This window comes from Mauremys mutica, chromosome 19 (assembly GCF_020497125.1).
Source record: "Mauremys mutica isolate MM-2020 ecotype Southern chromosome 19, ASM2049712v1, whole genome shotgun sequence".
NCBI lineage: Eukaryota > Metazoa > Chordata > Testudines > Geoemydidae > Mauremys > Mauremys mutica.
The window spans coordinates 26,221,108-26,237,202 of record NC_059090.1 but is presented as its reverse complement, the minus strand read 5'-3'; the positions used below and the strand labels follow the sequence as shown (position 1 = coordinate 26,237,202).

The 16,095-nt window shown below is 50.5% G+C and overlaps 1 protein-coding gene across 2 annotated transcripts; it reads left to right on the top strand.

The window, feature by feature from the left end:
- The first annotated feature begins 6,143 nt into the window (after positions 1-6,143).
- SERPINF2 (serpin family F member 2) lies at positions 6,144-15,865 on the top strand. 2 transcript variants are annotated; one of them, XM_044994163.1, is made up of 10 exons: positions 6,144-6,280; positions 7,529-7,592; positions 8,387-8,458; positions 9,826-9,897; positions 10,469-10,919; positions 11,284-11,427; positions 11,675-11,878; positions 12,761-12,903; positions 13,484-13,688; positions 14,981-15,865. In XM_044994163.1, exons 1-10 carry the CDS (start codon positions 6,165-6,167, stop codon positions 15,304-15,306), a joined length of 1,797 nt encoding a protein of 598 aa, XP_044850098.1. In that variant the 5' UTR covers positions 6,144-6,164; the 3' UTR covers positions 15,307-15,865. The 2 variants fall into 2 exon arrangements, with proteins under 2 accessions (XP_044850098.1, XP_044850099.1); XM_044994164.1 differs by lacking the exon at positions 6,144-6,280 and adding an exon at positions 6,848-6,972.
- The last annotated feature ends 230 nt before the right edge of the window (positions 15,866-16,095 follow it).

The following is a 16,095-nucleotide window of genomic DNA, read 5'->3' as shown; positions in this document are numbered from 1 at the left end:
CTAACTCAAAACCTGTTGCAGTCAACGTGGGAGAATTCTATATTAGACCTTGTCTTAACAGATAGAGGAACTGATCACAAAACTAAAAGTTAATGCTAGCTTAGGTGGGCATGATAATGAGTTTATTCTCCTTGCACATTATAAATGTAATGAACTTCAGACCAGCTATATATATTAAGAGGGCCAATTTCACAAAGCTGAAAACAAGTATGAGCCAAATCACCTGCAAGGAAGAATTTAATCAGAAAACAGTGAATGATAGTTGGGAATCATTTAAGAACCCCTTACTAGATGCCCAAAAAAAGCCACAAACCAGGAAAAAAGGCTCTGCTGATCAAAAAACTGACCTGGGTTAGAGAGGAAGTGAAGGCAGCTGTAAAAAGTAAAAAACAAAAAAAAACCCTCTCTCTCTCTCTCTCCCTCTGTGTGTGTGTGTGTGTGTATGTATATATATATATATATATATATATATATATATATATATATATATATATATATAAAACAAATGGAAGAGAGAAAGCTGTTAGTAATTAATATAATTTAGAAGGTAGGAATTGTAGAAAATTGATAAGGGAAGCCAAGGGATGCAAGGAGAAATCTATGGCCAGCAATGGACAAGGAGTTTTTAAAATATACTGGGGAAAAAACATGATGCAGTAGGGTGATGATAAAACTCTTTCCAGTCCACTCGTATCTCTGGAGGATGTTAAACAGAAGCTACTACAGTTAGGCATTTTAAAATCAACAGGTCCAGATAACTTGCATCTAAGAGCTTTAAAAGAGCTGGATGAGGTACTTGCTGGACCATTAATGTTGATTTTTCAAAATCTTCGAGTACTGAAGAAGTTCCAGGAGACTAGAAGATGACTAATATTGTGCCAATTTTTAAAAAGGGTAAATGAGTTGACCTTTCAGCCTGATGTTGATCACAGACAAAATAATGGACTAGCTGATTATGGTAGTCAATTAATAAAGAACTAAATGAGGGTAATGTAATTAATGCAGATCAATACAGGGATTATGGAAAATAGATCTTGTCAAACTAACTTGATATCTTGTTTTGATGAGACAAAGTTTGGTTGATAAAGGTCATAGTGTTGATGTAATATACTTAGACTTCTGTAAGGTGTTTGACTTGGTACTGCATGACATTTTGATTAAAAATAGAACAATATAAAATTAACATGGTACATTTTAAACATTAAAAACTAGCTAATTGATAGGTCTCAATATGTAACTGTAAATGGAGAATTGCTATTGAGTGGGTGTGTTTCCGGGGGGGGGTCCCACAGGGATTGGTTCTTAGCCCTACACTATTTAACATCCTTATCTGTGACTTGGAAACACAAAATCACTCCTGATCAAATTTGCAGAAGACACAAAAATTGGAGGAGTGGTAAATAACGAAGAGGATAGGTCACTGATTCAGAGTGATCTACATCGCTTGGTAAACTGGCTGCAAGCAAACAATATGTGTTTTCATATGGCTTCATGTCAATGTATACATCTGGGAACACAGAATGTAGGCCATACTTATGGGATGGGGGACTCTATCCTGGGAAGCAGTGAGTGAAAAAGATTTGGGGGTTGTGGTGGCTATTCAGCTGAATATGACTTCCCATGTGATGCTGTGGCCAAAAGAGTTAATGTGATCCTGGGATGCCTAAACAGGGGAATCCTGAGTAAGAGCAGGGAGGTTGTTTTACCTCTGTATTTGGCACTGGTGCGACCACTGCTGGAATCCTGTGTCCAGTTCTGATGCCCACAATTCAAGAAGGATGTTGATAAACTGGAAAGGTCAGAGAAGAGCCACAAGAAGGATTAAAGAACACGTCTGATAGTGATAGACTCAAGGCGCTCAATCTATTTAGCCTCACAAAGAGAAGGTTAAGGGCTGACTTAATTATAGTCTATAAGTACCTACATGGGGAACAAATATTTAACAATGGGCTCTTCAGTCTAGTAGAGAAAGGTCTAACATGAGCCAATGGTGGAAGTTGAAGTGAGACAAATTCAGACTACAAATAAGGTGGAAAATGTTAACAATGAGAGTAATTAAGCATTGGAACAATTTACCAAGGTTGGTGGTAGATTCTCCATCACTGCAAATTTTTAAATCAACACTGAATTTTTTTCTAACAGCTCTGCTCTAGGAATTATTTGGAGGCAGTTATCTGGGCTGTGTTATACAGGAGGTCAGGCTCGATGATCACAACAGTCCCTGCTGGCCTTGGAATCTATTAGTCTATGGGTGGAAATGGGTGCTGCATGTTGTGTGTGTTTGAGGGAAAGGCCTGGGGTGTAGGTGAGTGGTGGAGGTGCTATGTGTTTGAGGGAAAGGCAGGGGGTGTAGCTGGGTGGTGGAGGTGCTATGTGTTTGAGGGACAGGCAGGGGGTGTAGCTGGGTGGTGGAGGTGCTATGTGTTTGAGGGAAAGGCCTGGGGTGTAGCTGGGTGGTGGAGGTGCTATGTGTTTGAGGGAAAGGCAGGGGGTGTAGCTGGGTGGTGGAGGTGCTATGTGTTTGAGGGAAAGGCCTGGGGTGTAGCTGAGTGGTGGAGGTGCTATGTGTTTGAGGGAAAGGCCTGGGGTGTAGCTGAGTGGTGGAGGTGCTATGTGTTTGAGGGAAAGGCGTGGGGTGTAGCTGGGTGGTGGAGGTGCTATGTGTTTGAGGGAAAGGCAGGGGGTGTAGCTGGGTGCTGGAGGTGGTATGTGTTTGAGGGAAAGGCAGGGGGTGTAGCTGGGTGCTGGAGGTGCTATGTGTTTGAGGGAAAGGCAGGGGGTGTAGCTGGGTGCTGGAGGTGCTATGTGTTTGGGGGAAAGGCCTGGGGTGTAGCTGAGTGGTGGAGGTGCTATGTATTTGAGGGAAAGGCAGGGGGTGTAGCTGGGTGGTGGAGGTGCTATGTGTTTGAGGGAAAGGCCTGGGGTGTAGGTGAGTGGTGGAGGTGCTATGTGTTTGAGGGAAAGGCAGGGGGTGTAGCTGGGTGGTGGAGGTGCTATGTGTTTGAGGGACAGGCAGGGGGTGTAGCTGGGTGCTGGAGGTGCTATGTGTTTGAGGGAAAGGCCTGGGGTGTAGCTGAATGGTGGAGGTGCTATGTGTTTGAGGGAAAGGCCTGGGGTGTAGCTGGGTGGTGGAGGTGCTATGTGTTTGAGGGAAAGACAGGGGGTGTAGCTGGGTGGTGGAGGTGCTATGTGTTTGAGGGAAAGGCCTGGGGTGTAGCTGGGTGGTGGAGGTGCTATGTGTTTGAGGGAAAGGCCTGGGGTGTAGCTGGGCGGTGGAGGTGCTATGTGTTTGGGGGAAAGGCAGGGGGTGTAGCTGGGCGGTGGAGGTGCTATGTGTTTGAGGGAAAGGCCTGGGGTGTAGCTGAGCGGTGGAGGTGCTATGTGTTTGAGGGAAAGGCCTGGGGTGTAGCTGGGTGGTGGAGGTGCTATGTGTTTGGGGGAAAGGCCTGGGGTGTAGCTGGGTGGTGGAGGTGCTATGTGTTTGGGGGAAAGGCCTGGGGTGTAGCTGAGTGGTGGAGGTGCTATGTGTTTGAGGGAAAGGCAGGGGGTGTAGCTGGGTGGTGGAGGTGCTATGTGTTTGAGGGAAAGGCAGGGGGTGTAGCTGGGTGGTGGAGGTGCTATGTGTTTGAGGGAAAGGCCTGGGGTATAGCTGGGCGGTGGAGGTGCTATGTGTTTGGGGGAAAGGCCTGGGGTGTAGCTGAGTGGTGGAGGTGCTATGTGTTTGAGGGAAAGGCCTGGGGTGTAGCTGGGTGGTGGAGGTGCTATGTGTTTGGGGGAAAGGCCTGGGGTGTAGCTGAGTGGTGGAGGTGCTATGTGTTTGAGGGAAAGGCAGGGGGTGTAGCTGGGTGGTGGAGGTGCTATGTGTTTGAGGGAAAGGTCTGGGGTGTAGCTGGGCGGTGGAGGTGCTATGTGTTTGGGGGAAAGGCCTGGGGTGTAGCTGGGCGGTGGAGGTGCTATGTGTTTGAGGGAAAGGCCTGGGGTGTAGCTGGGTGGTGGAGGTGCTATGTGTTTGGGGGAAAGGCCTGGGGTGTAGCTGAGTGGTGGAGGTGCTATGTGTTTGAGGGAAAGGCAGGGGGTGTAGCTGGGTGGTGGAGGTGCTATGTGTTTGAGGGAAAGGCCTGGGGTGTAGCTGGGCGGTGGAGGTGCTATGTGTTTGGGGGAAAGACCTGGGGTGTAGCTGGGTGGTGGAGGTGCTATGTGTTTGAGGGACAGGGAGGGGGTGTAGCTGGGTGGTGGAGGTGCTATGTGTTTGGGGGAAAGGCCTGGGGTGTAGCTGGGTGGTGGAGGTGCTATGTGTTTGAGGGACAGGCAGGGGGTGTAGCTGGGTGGTGGAGGTGCTATGTGTTTGAGGGAAAGGCAGGGGGTGTAGCTGGGTGGTGGAGGTGCTATGTGTTTGAGGGAAAGGCCTGGGGTGTAGCTGGGTGGTGGAGGTGCTATGTGTTTGAGGGACAGGCAGGGGGTGTAGCTGGGTGGTGGAGGTGCTATGTGTTTGGGGGAAAGGCCTGGGGTGTAGCTGGGTGGTGGAGGTGCTATGTGTTTGGGGGAAAGGCAGGGGGTGTAGCTGGGTGGTGGAGGTGCTATGTGTTTGAGGGAAAGGCAGGGGGTGTAGCTGGGTGGTGGAGGTGCTATGTGTTTGAGGGAAAGGCCTGGGGTGTAGCTGGGTGGTGGAGGTGCTATGTGTTTGAGGGACAGGCAGGGGGTGTAGCTGGGTGGTGGAGGTGCTATGTGTTTGGGGGAAAGGCCTGGGGTGTAGCTGGGTGGTGGAGGTGCTGTGTGTTTGGGGGAAAGGCAGGGGGTGTAGCTGGGTGGTGGAGGTGGTGTGTGGCTGTGTGTTTGAGGGAAATGGGGTTGTTGGAGAGGGTTGCAAAGTGACTTCTCTGCAGCCAACAGTTTCTCTGCTCTGAGAAGTTACTTGAAAAGAACCATGCCAGCTCTCCTCATGTAGGCTCCACTGACGGAAGGGGTGCTGTTGAGCAGCCCTCTGCCTTGCCAGCTTGGAGTAGGTTGTACTGCTGACCCTTGTATCCAACTTCTACCTCAGTATGTTCTAGAGCGCCTCTCCCCCTTCCTGGCCTTTCAAAGCAGCTTCCCAACAGAACACTGACCCATCCCAAATCAGCCTGTGGTGACAGTTCTCAGGCCTGTCTTGTTTTCACCTGTTCTACCCTCCCTAACCTCTTAAGGCTTCTCCCTGTAGTCACTGTGGGGGCCAGGGCCTACTCCAGGGTGTATGTGTGTGGGGAGGGGGCAGCAGCCCTCCTGCCCTCACTCGAAGGCTCTAAGCCTAGACTCAGCTAGCACAGCCCTGGCTCAGGCCCTATGGTCCCATTCAAAATCTCCACCCATCTAGCACTCTAGTCCAACAATGATAGTAACGCATGAGGCCGCCTCACCCCCAGAGACAGGTGAGGATCATTATCTCCACTGTACAGAGGGCAAGCTCAGGCCAAGGTTATAGCGAGCCAGTGAGAGAGCCAGGATGGAACCCAGGATCGTGCCCTTCCCACCAGACCATCCTGCTGTGTGTGTGTGTGTGAGAGAAAGAGAGAGAGAGAGAGAGAGAAGGGCTCACAACACTGTCGCTGGTGGGGAAACCCAACTCTTCTAGGCATGGCTCTGCTGCTGCCTTCATGATGTGTGGCATGGCCCAGAGGGTGTCAGCTCAGCCCAAGCTGAGGCCACTCTGCTTCCTGCTTGGACACACTGCAGCCAGCAACTTGGGCCCTGGCCATGTGTCAAAGGGCTACATCCCATGTTTGCTGCAGCAGGAGGAGAGGCTGGGATAAATAGACTAGCAAACTGGAGTTTCTCGCAAAGAAAACTCTAGGAATAGTGGCAGTGAGAGGAACCCAAAAGCCATTAAATCCCAAACCTTGGCTCTCCCATTTGTGGCCAGGCGTAAGGGGTCTGCACTCCCCCACAGGCGCAAAGGGGGAGAGACTCAATTAGACAAAAGATTCCACTTGTTACTTCTACTCTTGGACTTTCAGGAGTAACATAAACTGGTAAAATCAGGGTCACAGCTGTCCTTGGGGTGCAGCGACCTAGAGCCCCACAGAAAAACACCAATTCGCTCCATCCCAGAACAAATGTTTAACCGGATGTACAGGGTCAATATTTGCTGAAAGGGAAAAATCTTCAAATAAGGGGTGGTGCTGAAGGTCATGCCTGTTGCTGCCTGGCAAGCGTGGGCTGGACAAGGGGCTTCATCCGCCCCATGCAGAGCCATCGGCTGGGTAGAGAGGGTGCCTGCACCAACAGAAATGCTTAGCAAAACGAGGTAAGGGGCAGAGGAACTGGGGGGAGGGAGGATTTGGCAATAAACTGGGGGGAACTGCTCCAGTGGGGGAGGGGGCACAGTGTGAAATTGCCCTAGTGGGTGGGAAGTGGAGAATTCAACAATGAGCTGAGGGCCAGGGGCCTCGGGGATTGGAGTTTGGGGTTTGGGGTTGCATGTGGGGCCAGCTGTTGGATTTTTTTCTGATGGGGGGGGAAATGCCCTCCAGCTCTTCACATATGATTGGAGAAGGGCTGCAGCCCAGCTTTTCCAGGTTAAGCTAGGGACTGCCTGGCAAACTGACGCTGCCCCCCAGGAATTCAGTTCTGTTTTGGGGGTGGTGCTGGGTGTTTACCCGATCAAGGAGAAGGAGAACGACCCCCACTAGACCAGGGTGAGTGCTTGGGGCTGGAGCCGGGTCCCAGCGAGGTGCAGGCCAGTGCGAGTGGGCAGGGCCATGCCTGAGGCACTGGCTGGGAGCCTGGCCCCCCAAGTGACAGGAAGAAGAGTGTAGCAGTGGGAGGGGCAGTGCTTTCCTGTAAGGGGACTATGTGAGTGGCGGGAAGGGGAGGGCTCTGTGGTGCAGGCCAGCTATTGAGGGGGCAACACTAGTGATCAGCTCCGACGCTGCACTTCCCATCCACAACCCTCTACAGGCAGCACCTGCCGAATCCTTGCAGCTCCCTAAAAGGCAGGTCAGTATCACTGTCCCCCATGGAGGCACAGAGCAGCAGCAGGGCTGGGACTGTCTCTGCCCGTCAGCCAGGGGCCTGTCCCTTATCCTCAGCTTTGTGTGCATGGGCGAGAGTGGAGAAGCTGGGCCTCCCCCTGGGTTGTGTGGGACAGATTTCATGTGGGAATCATTAGGAAACTGCAATTTGCTCTCCAGCCAAAAGAGGGTGAGAGGGGTTAGAAATGCAAGTGTCCAGGGAGAATAAACTCCTGAGCACAGCTACAGCACTGCATCAGTGCTGGGGCCTGGCCAACTCTCTGGCTGCAGTGCCTTGGGGCTGGGCCTGGACTCCAGAGCTGCTTCAGCATCATTCACCTTGCCGCGGCTGTCTCCCTGGGTTGGTTTCCCAGCAGTTTGTGTCTGTTCCTCCTGGATCCTGCTTTCCTTTCCTCTCCTCTGGGCTCATAATCCGTTGCTGTTCTCATTGTAATAATGGGCAGGCACAGTACAGGCACCCTGGGAGCAGAGAGGACCCAGGGAGTAGCTTGTGAGTGTCACTGACAGCTTTTGTATTCCAGAAATACCGCGATGCTGCTCTGGGGTCTGCTGCTCTGCTTGTCCACTCTGCACGATAGCCCAGGGGTAAGACACAGGCTCAAAGCACTGCCTTCATCCGTCCTGCAGGACATCTCCTCTGTCAGCACACTCTTCACCCCAGTCAGCCAGGGGCAATGGCGGGAACAGGGCAGGCAATGCCAAGCTGGATTAGAACAGGGCTGATCTCCAAATGGCTGGCACCAGATGCTTCTGAAGAAATCCCCAAACAGACCACAGTGGAATAACCTGCCCCCATGGGACGCTGCTTCAGCACCCGCTCAGTCAGTTGTTGGCTCCTGCCCTGACACACACAAGGGCTTATAGACCTCGGTTTCTTTATCCAGTCTGATGTGACTGTGGATGTGCTCATGGTCCAGATAAACACCCCTGAGCTTCAATGGTATCTAGTGGCTGTGAGTTACAGGAGTTTATCAGGAACTGTGATTTCATCCATTTGCCTCCTTGCTCTCATGACAGCAGATCTAGAATTGCTCAATCTATCTTCTGTCCCAGCCACTATTCTGCATCCCTCTCTCCTGTTCACTCTCTAAGCTAAACAGTCCCAATCTTTCCAGTCTCTCTCTAATCATTTCCATCACCCACCTCGGGACTTCCACTTCTGTTATATCCATTCTACAAAGAGGTTAGAACCATCTCTGCTTCAGTCAGCCAAGGGAACCACAGGGGCCGTGCTAGTCTCTGGCCCAGTCTGGAGGGACGTGGCAGGAAGTGAGCCAGAGGGGAGTGATTTCCTCATGCGAACCTAGAGGAAGCTATTTGGTATCCATCTCTGGCCTCTTCCCTTTCCCCCAACTCTGACTCAGTTAATTTCCTTCCAGGTTCCTTTGGCACATGCCCTTGAGCTGGAGACTCCCCCCTCTGACAACGCTGCCCAGCAGGAGAGCCCTGCGGTAAGAAGCTACAGGCTCCCATGTGCGGAGGTTACTCCGGGGTATTTGTAAAGCTCACCTTGGTCTAGTCCTGCCAGTGCCACCTTCAAACACATGCCAAAAATATGGGGCTGTCCAACTTCCCTGTGTGCAGAGTCTGCCACACGCACTGCATCCCAAATATGGCCAGGCAGCCCAGCTCAGCTGACTTTCAATGACACCTCACTCCAACATGCCGGTTTGAAAATCCCAGCCTGAAGTGAGAGGCCAGCATATGGCATAGGTCAGTGGCTCTCAACCTTCCCAGATTTCTGTACCCCTTTCAGGAGCCTGGTTTGTCTTATGTACCCCCAGTTTAACCTCATTTAAAAACCACCCATTTACAAAATCAGACATAAAAATACAAACGTGTCACAGCACACTATTGCTGAAAAACTGCTGACTTTCTCATTTTTACCATATAATTATAAATCAACTGGAATATAACTATTGTACGTACATTTCACTGTATAGTATATAGAGCAGATTATCTACAGGAAATTTCAGTTTGTACTGACTTCGCTAGTGCTTTTTATGTAGCCTGTTGTAAAACTAGGGAACTATCTAGATGAGTTGATGTATCCTCTGGAAGACCTCTGCGTACCCCAGGGGTATGCGTACTCCTGGTTGCGAATCACTGGTATAAGGGACAGAAACTGATGTGTAAAGAGACTGGCTGGTGAATTAATTATTCAGTCATAAAACTGATAAAGGAAATTATCAGCTGTGGACCAGGAAGAATAGAGGCATGTGTCTGAAACTGTCTGTCTTGGCTCTTACACTGTGCCCATCCCTGTGTTATCTGAGTGCCACATGGATCTGTTCAAATACACACAAGGAAACCTCTGTCTGTCTCTCCCTCTCCCCTGCTATTCTGTAGGGAGGTTTTTTGTCATTTAGGTGGAGTTACTGAGGGCCAGCTAGGTCCAAGAAGTGACCAGCATTGTAGATGTTGAGGCTGTGACACCCACAGAGAATGCTGAAGAGATGGTGCAAGGCAGATCTGCAGTGCTAGAAGTGTGGAGAGGAGGAGAGTTCGGGGTTGAGGATGATGCTGGAGCCACAGACGGAAGAGGCAAAGGGAGGCCTGGACAAGAAGGGAGACAGAACTGGGGCGCAGGAGACTCCTTGTGCCAAGAGAAGGATGTTAGCCAGAGATATTTAACCGAAGGAAGCTGAGATGAAGCCATCTTTTCACTTAGGCAGGACAGATCAAGAGAGTAGGCAGGGAAGAGTGATTGAATGTCTTGGAAGACCCCAGCTTGGCCCGTTTTCTTTGGAATAAGGCACTTTCTATTTTCCAAGTTTGTGCTAATGTGAAATCCTGAATAACTACTTTCAACTTTCAGGGCCCTGCAGCGGAAAATGCCACCAGCATAGAGAACCCGGCGTGGGATCCCTCAGCACAACTGACCAGTCAGGTAACAGAGAAGAGGGGGACATTGGCCACAGCTGGGGCTGATCTGCTTCAGACAGAGCAGCCCAGGCACAAGGGGTGATGCTGTCACTACCTCAGCATATTCTGTCCTGGGATGTACGGTGTCAACACACAGCGGCCACCTTGGCACTAATACTCCATAGTCAAAGAATACACATAAGTTTTGAGACGGGACTGGCTGCAACAGGTCCCTTCTCCTCCTCCTCTTTACTGTAGGTCATCATCTGGTTGCTGTTATTGTCAGGGGACTTGGTCCCTCTGCTCTTCAATGCATCCCTAATAGTAGCTGCTCAGTCGTCAGGACAGTGCTGATCTTTCAGATTGCTCATCAGTTCCCTCTGGGTAGCCTCCCTCTCACTGACTACCTGTAATGCTTCATCACAGAGCACATAGCCTGTGCCAGCTAACTAGGCATGCTGCCTCCCTACCAGTGTGAACTGGACCCATTCGTCCCCTCCCTGTGACAAGCCACCTGCAGCCCCAGTAAGAGAGTGAGGAATGCAGCTCTCTTTCCCTGCTTTCTTTCAATGTAACTTCCTTCTGTTTCTTTGCAGCACTCTGAAGAGATCCGCAGAGGAGATCCACAGTTAGTTCCCACCACCACTCTTCTGCCAGTAGTGGATCTGACCCTGCCAAATGCTGCAGAGTTGGATTCCACCTCTGACACCTGGGAAGACATCCATGGGCCTACACAGCCACTTCCTACCACGACCAGCACCACAAGCCCCGGGGCTGGCCTCACAAGCTCACAGGGCCATCTTGTCACCGGGACAGTAGGAAATCACAAGCAGGTGCTGGAGGGGCAAGAAGTTGATTCCTCTGAAGAGGAGGGAGAAGGTCAAGAGAGAGGCTGTGACATGTCTCAGGAGCAGACACACAGGCTTGCAGAAGGTCTGATGAAATTCACCATCGATCTCCTGACAGAGGTCCAGATGGACACCAGCAGACCCAATGTGATCCTGTCTCCCCTCAGCATCACCCTGGCATTGTCCCAGCTGGCACTAGGTAAATTACTAGGTTCAAACAGCACAAGCTTTCGCCCTCTATGATGTTCCCTCTAGGAGAAGCACCCATAGCCAATGTCCAAAATGCAAACACTAAGCCGGGCACCCTCCCGCCCATGTTAATTCTCTGGCTTTATTTACTAAGGGGAATGAGGTTACCCTCACTTGAGGCTGGTCTCAGTTTCACTTGCTGGGACAGCATGGACCCAGTCAGGAGGTGCTGTGGTAGTGCTGCTAATGCCTTACACTCAGACCACCAGAGACTCTTTGGGAAGACATCAGATGCCCAGCCACAGAGGGAGGCGGTCAGAGCACCTGTCCCTTAGTCCCTCGGATATTGACACAAATCTGACGTTGCTTTTAAGGAGCAGCAAACCAGACGGAGAAACGCCTGCTGGAGGCGCTGCACCTGGAATCAGTGCCCTGTCTCCACCACCTGCTGAGCAGCATTCGCAGGCAGCTCACAGGGTCCATGCTCAGTGTAGCTTCACGCATCTATCTGCAGAAAGGTGAGAGCCAGGAACGGGGAATTTCTACTGGGGTGTGGCTGCTGAAATAAAACTCTCTGTGACACACACACACAGACTGAAGAAGCTGTGCTGATAGAACAGTGACACCTGTTAGTTTCCTGAAGTACTCCCTGTGGGGATACCCCTGCTATCTGGTGAGCACATCTGGCTTCACACTGCACTGTCTGACACGCTGAGTGAGTTTCATCAAGGCCAGATGACTTCATGTCGAGTTCCTTCCTTGCAGGGTTTGAGGTTAAAGAGAAATTCTTGGAGAACTCGGAACGATTCTATGGGGCAAAGCCTGTGACCCTGTCTGGGAACAATGAAAATGACCTCATAGCCATAAACAAGTGGATAAAGGAGGCAACTGAAGGGCAGATATCCACTTTCCTGGATCAGCTCCCTGCGAGCACTGTGATGCTCCTACTCAATGCTGTCCACTTCCAAGGTGAGCTTCAGCGCACTCCACAGTCCCCCGTTTCCAGCCCTCCCCCCTGTGACTAGCTGGGGTTCCAGGTCCTTTCCCCAGGTGAAGTGGCTGCATGTACCCAGGTGGAATCTCCTTTCATTTCTTCCCCATTTTGCTAGATCCCTCTTCCTCCCCCTGGATGTATGCAGTTCCCCTTGTTTAGTCTTGTCTTCAAATCTCATTACAGCACAGCCTCCTGACTTCCTCACCTGTGCTACACATGTTAACTGACTCAGGAGCCAGAACTAACCCACAGTGTCCCTGTCGCCTCGCTGGTCCTGATCCCTGGGAAGCAGTGCATCATCTTGCTCTTCTTAGCCAGGTCACACACACTTCATTAGGTGCCCAGCAAGGTGCTCTGAGGTGCTCCTGCTAAGTACTGGCCAGCTTACAGCCCAGCACAACCGTAGCTTAGTCTTCCTCTAATTCCCTGAGGGCTGAGTACCTCTGTGCTGTCAGGGGCCTGGCCTGTACACTTGCAGGAGCTCCTTGCCCTATCACTGATGCTGGCTTCCTTCCTCAATCCCTGCATTACTGGTCGCTCTGCAGCTGTCTCTCTTCTCCATCACTGATTTTACCCTGCACTTGCATTCTCTACTTCCTCCCCACAGCACCTCAGTCTTCTCCCTCATCACTGAGGCACAGAGAGGGGATGCCATTAGGCGTTGGCTCATTCCACTGCACCACACAGCCTCTCCTGAGGATAAAGACATCCTGCACTCACAATTCTTCCTGCTATGGCACTTCTTTCTCCCTGCTCCAGTCACCACTCACCTGTTTGCTGATGTGTTGTCAGGCACTTTCCTTCGTTTTTCATTCAGGTTTGGGTTTGATTAATTATAAATTTATGGTTTTGGACAGGATTTTGGAGGCATAAGTTTGATCCCAGCCAGACTGGGCCAGATGTATTCCACCTTGACGACCAGTTCATAGTTCCAGTTGAGATGATGAAAGCTCAGAAATATTCCCTGAGCTGGTTTACTCTGGATCCCCTGGAGGTTCAGGTAAGAGTCTGTCTGGGGTGTTGCTAGGCAGCTACGGGAATATCCCTTTGTTACTGCAATGCCCCCACTGCATCCATGTTCTATGAGAAGAGATTGGTAATACCTGTTCACAGACGCAGGACACAGAAGTTCTTTTCAAACATCCTTTGCCTTCGTTCCCTGAAAAGCTGTAACATCTTTCCCTTCAAATTCATGGGATGATGGACTAGATGGGACCTAATGGACCTTTTGGATAAGTCTGAGAGAAATGAAGCAACGTGGAGATGGAATTCTCCCATGAAAGATGGGAGGATCTCTTCAGAACACAGCCACTGCACTGTAAATGCAGTTCATGTTACAGGGGGGGCTTTGCCTTTTCTCGTATCTTTGGTCTCCACCTGTCTTGTGGATAAATACTGGATCTGAGCATTAGCACTATCTGTTCCAGTCTGACCTCTGTCTCCCTGGGAAAACAGCCACTCCACTCCCACCATGCTGCCCTGCTCCCCCTGGCTAATTGTTCAAATCGCTTTCTGAGCCCTCATTGTCTTTGCCTGGCTGTTTCCTGTTCCACCAGTTCTTCTGATTGGTTTGTTTCCAGGTAGCCAGGTTTCCCTTTAAGGGCAACATGAGTTTTGTGGCCATTGTCCCAAACCAGTTTAAGTGGAACGTCTCCCAGGTGCTGGCGAACCTCAGCCATGACAAGCTGCACAGCCGCTTCCCCAAGGAGAAGCCCACCATGGTAAAGATGCCCAAACTGCATGTAGATTACCAGCTTGAACTCAACCAAGTCCTCAGCCAACTAGGTAATGCCCAGGATGAGGTTTGCACGGCATGAATGGGTTGGGCTGATTGCAGTTATCTGTTCACTGAAGCTCAGAACTGATCTCCTTGCTCCAGACAACTTCAAAGACCTTGTAACTCTTTACTCTTCTCCCTGTCCCTGCCCTTTGCTTTTTTAGCACCAGCCTTTTCTCTGCCCACTCCCCAAAAATGTGGTCACTGTTGATCTGAGAGCCTTCTTCACTGCAGTTCCTGTAGCTGTCTCTCCCTATCTTCCCCTCCTTCAGCTTTCCATCTCACTTCCAAACTCAGCTGTGAGCACCTTTCCCCTGCCTGTGACCTCAATTTATTTCCCCTTGATGTTGGGATGTATGAACTGCTAAGACAACTGTGCTTCTCAGTGACAATACAGATGACAAAGCCCAGAACAAAGTGTGTGAGAACTAAGGACAAAACAGTCTTTGTTAAGAGGGTCTGGACCGGGTTATGAAATGGACTTCCAGATGAGATTAGGCAAAAGCAGAGTCTGAGTGTGTTTAGGAAATGCAGCAGAACCTTCCTCATGGACAAAGCATTTCCAGCATAGCAGGAATGACATTCACCACAAAGCCCCCGACCTACCCAAGTATCCTTAAAAAAACAAAATTTACAACCAGCCAATAAACACCAAGCAGCAAACAAAATATACCCCACCAGAGCTTCCCACCCCTTAGGAAGAAATGCCAGAGACTCTATGAATTCCACTAGGGACATCACTGGGGAAGGTGCTCAGATACCCTGCTTTGGGCAGCAGTATAAAGCCCCAGGATAGATGTTCAGTCCATATGAAAGCTGTGTTTTGTTTGGCACTGGCAGCTAGCCATACAGGGAAGAACTGATAAATCTGGCCAGAGTGCACTTTTCCTTACTCTGCCTGCCCATTCCCTAGCATGGGCTCTGGTATGGTGCGCTGTCCAGTCCCTGGTGTTGTGTACGGTATACAGCGATACAGACTGTTGCTTCCTTTAGTCTAAGCAGAGGTTCTCAAACTGGGGGCTAGGACCCCTGGGAGGGTTGCGAGCTGTCCGCTTCCACCCCAAATCCTGCTTTGTCTCCAGCATTTATAATAGTGTTAAATATATAAACAACCATGTTTAATTTATAAGGGGGGGTGTGTCGCACTCAGAGTCTTGCTATGTGAAAGGCGTCACCAGTACAAAAGTTGAGAACCACCGTTCTACAGGGATAGAATGAATGTCTGAGCCAATGGCATGCCATGGCACTGAACTAGTGAGTAGACAGGCTTCTGTTTGACCCCAATTTGATTTCTATTTAGGCCTCGGGGAGTTGTTTTCCACCCCAGACCTGCAGAAGATAACAGATGAGCCTCTCTTTGTATCCAGCATCCAGCACCAGTCCACCCTGGAGCTTGCAGAAGATGGCGTGGAAGCATCAGCTGCCACTAGTGTCATGATGTCTCGTTCACTCTCCACTTTCAGCCTCAACCAACCCTTTCTCTTCATCATCTTTGAGGAGACAACAGGCATCCCACTCTTTGTGGGCAGCATCCAGAACCCCAACCCCAGCGCTGCCCAACAGAAAAAAGAGCCACAGGACTCACCTACCCTGAAAAATGCCATCAAAAATAGTATCCCCAAATAAGGGAGGAGCAGTGCCTAGGAGTCCTGGGACTGCTGCCTGTGAGACCTCTGTAGCAGGGTCTCTCTCTCCTGGCTGGGCTTCCATCAGAAGCCCTTCTGCCCCATCCCAGTGGGTCCCCTCTGGCAGGGCTCTCCCTAGAGCCCCTCAGCACCACTCTCGAGCAGCAGTGCTGGCACCAAATTGTCTTGAATATTCATTAGCTTCTGACAATGTCTCTGTGCAATTGGACAAAGACAAGAGGTGTAAAAGCTGCTCTTCCCTCCGAGCCCCTTATGCACATTCCTTGGTCAGGACATTCACCAACAGCAGGACTTGCTTGTCACTAGCTAGGCAAATAGCAGCTCAATCAAATTGATTAGCAGCCAGTCGCCTTCCCTGGGATGTGAGTCTCATTCCTGCCCCTGTCCCCCGGGTACTGGGATTTGCTGGGTGTGTGCACAAGGGAGGGGGCTTATTTCTATCCCGTGCACCAGCCCTTCACCTGGGATGTTGGAGGCATCTTTTGTAAAGTGTTTTTTAGTAATTTTTATGTTGGCAGAATAATAAAGAGTGAAACAGATGATGTTTGGCTGAGTTGGCACCTTGAGAGATACCCGGCAGAGACTGGAAAGGGGCACAGCAGGGCAGTAAACAGGCGGAGTAACTGCAAAGACTGGGGGGAAAAGAGTTACTGGGGCTTGACTGAAGGATGGAAGGTCCTAAAGGGTCTCATGAGAAGTGAGCAGTCCTTTCTCCTTACTCCAACTCTCACCACCAGAATGAGGTGCCACAGGATGAGATTAATGGCTA

Excerpts from the sequence above, each read along its gene's own strand:
- SERPINF2 (XM_044994163.1), top strand. The coding sequence starts at position 6,165 with ATGCCTGTTGCTGCCTGGCAAGCGTGGGCTGGACAAGGGGCTTCATCC. Across the intron at positions 12,904-13,483 it reads TGGATCCCCTGGAGGTTCAG|GTAGCCAGGTTTCCCTTTAA; the intron begins GTAAGAGTCTGT and ends GTTTGTTTCCAG. Across the intron at positions 13,689-14,980 it reads CCAAGTCCTCAGCCAACTAG|GCCTCGGGGAGTTGTTTTCC; the intron begins GTAATGCCCAGG and ends ATTTCTATTTAG.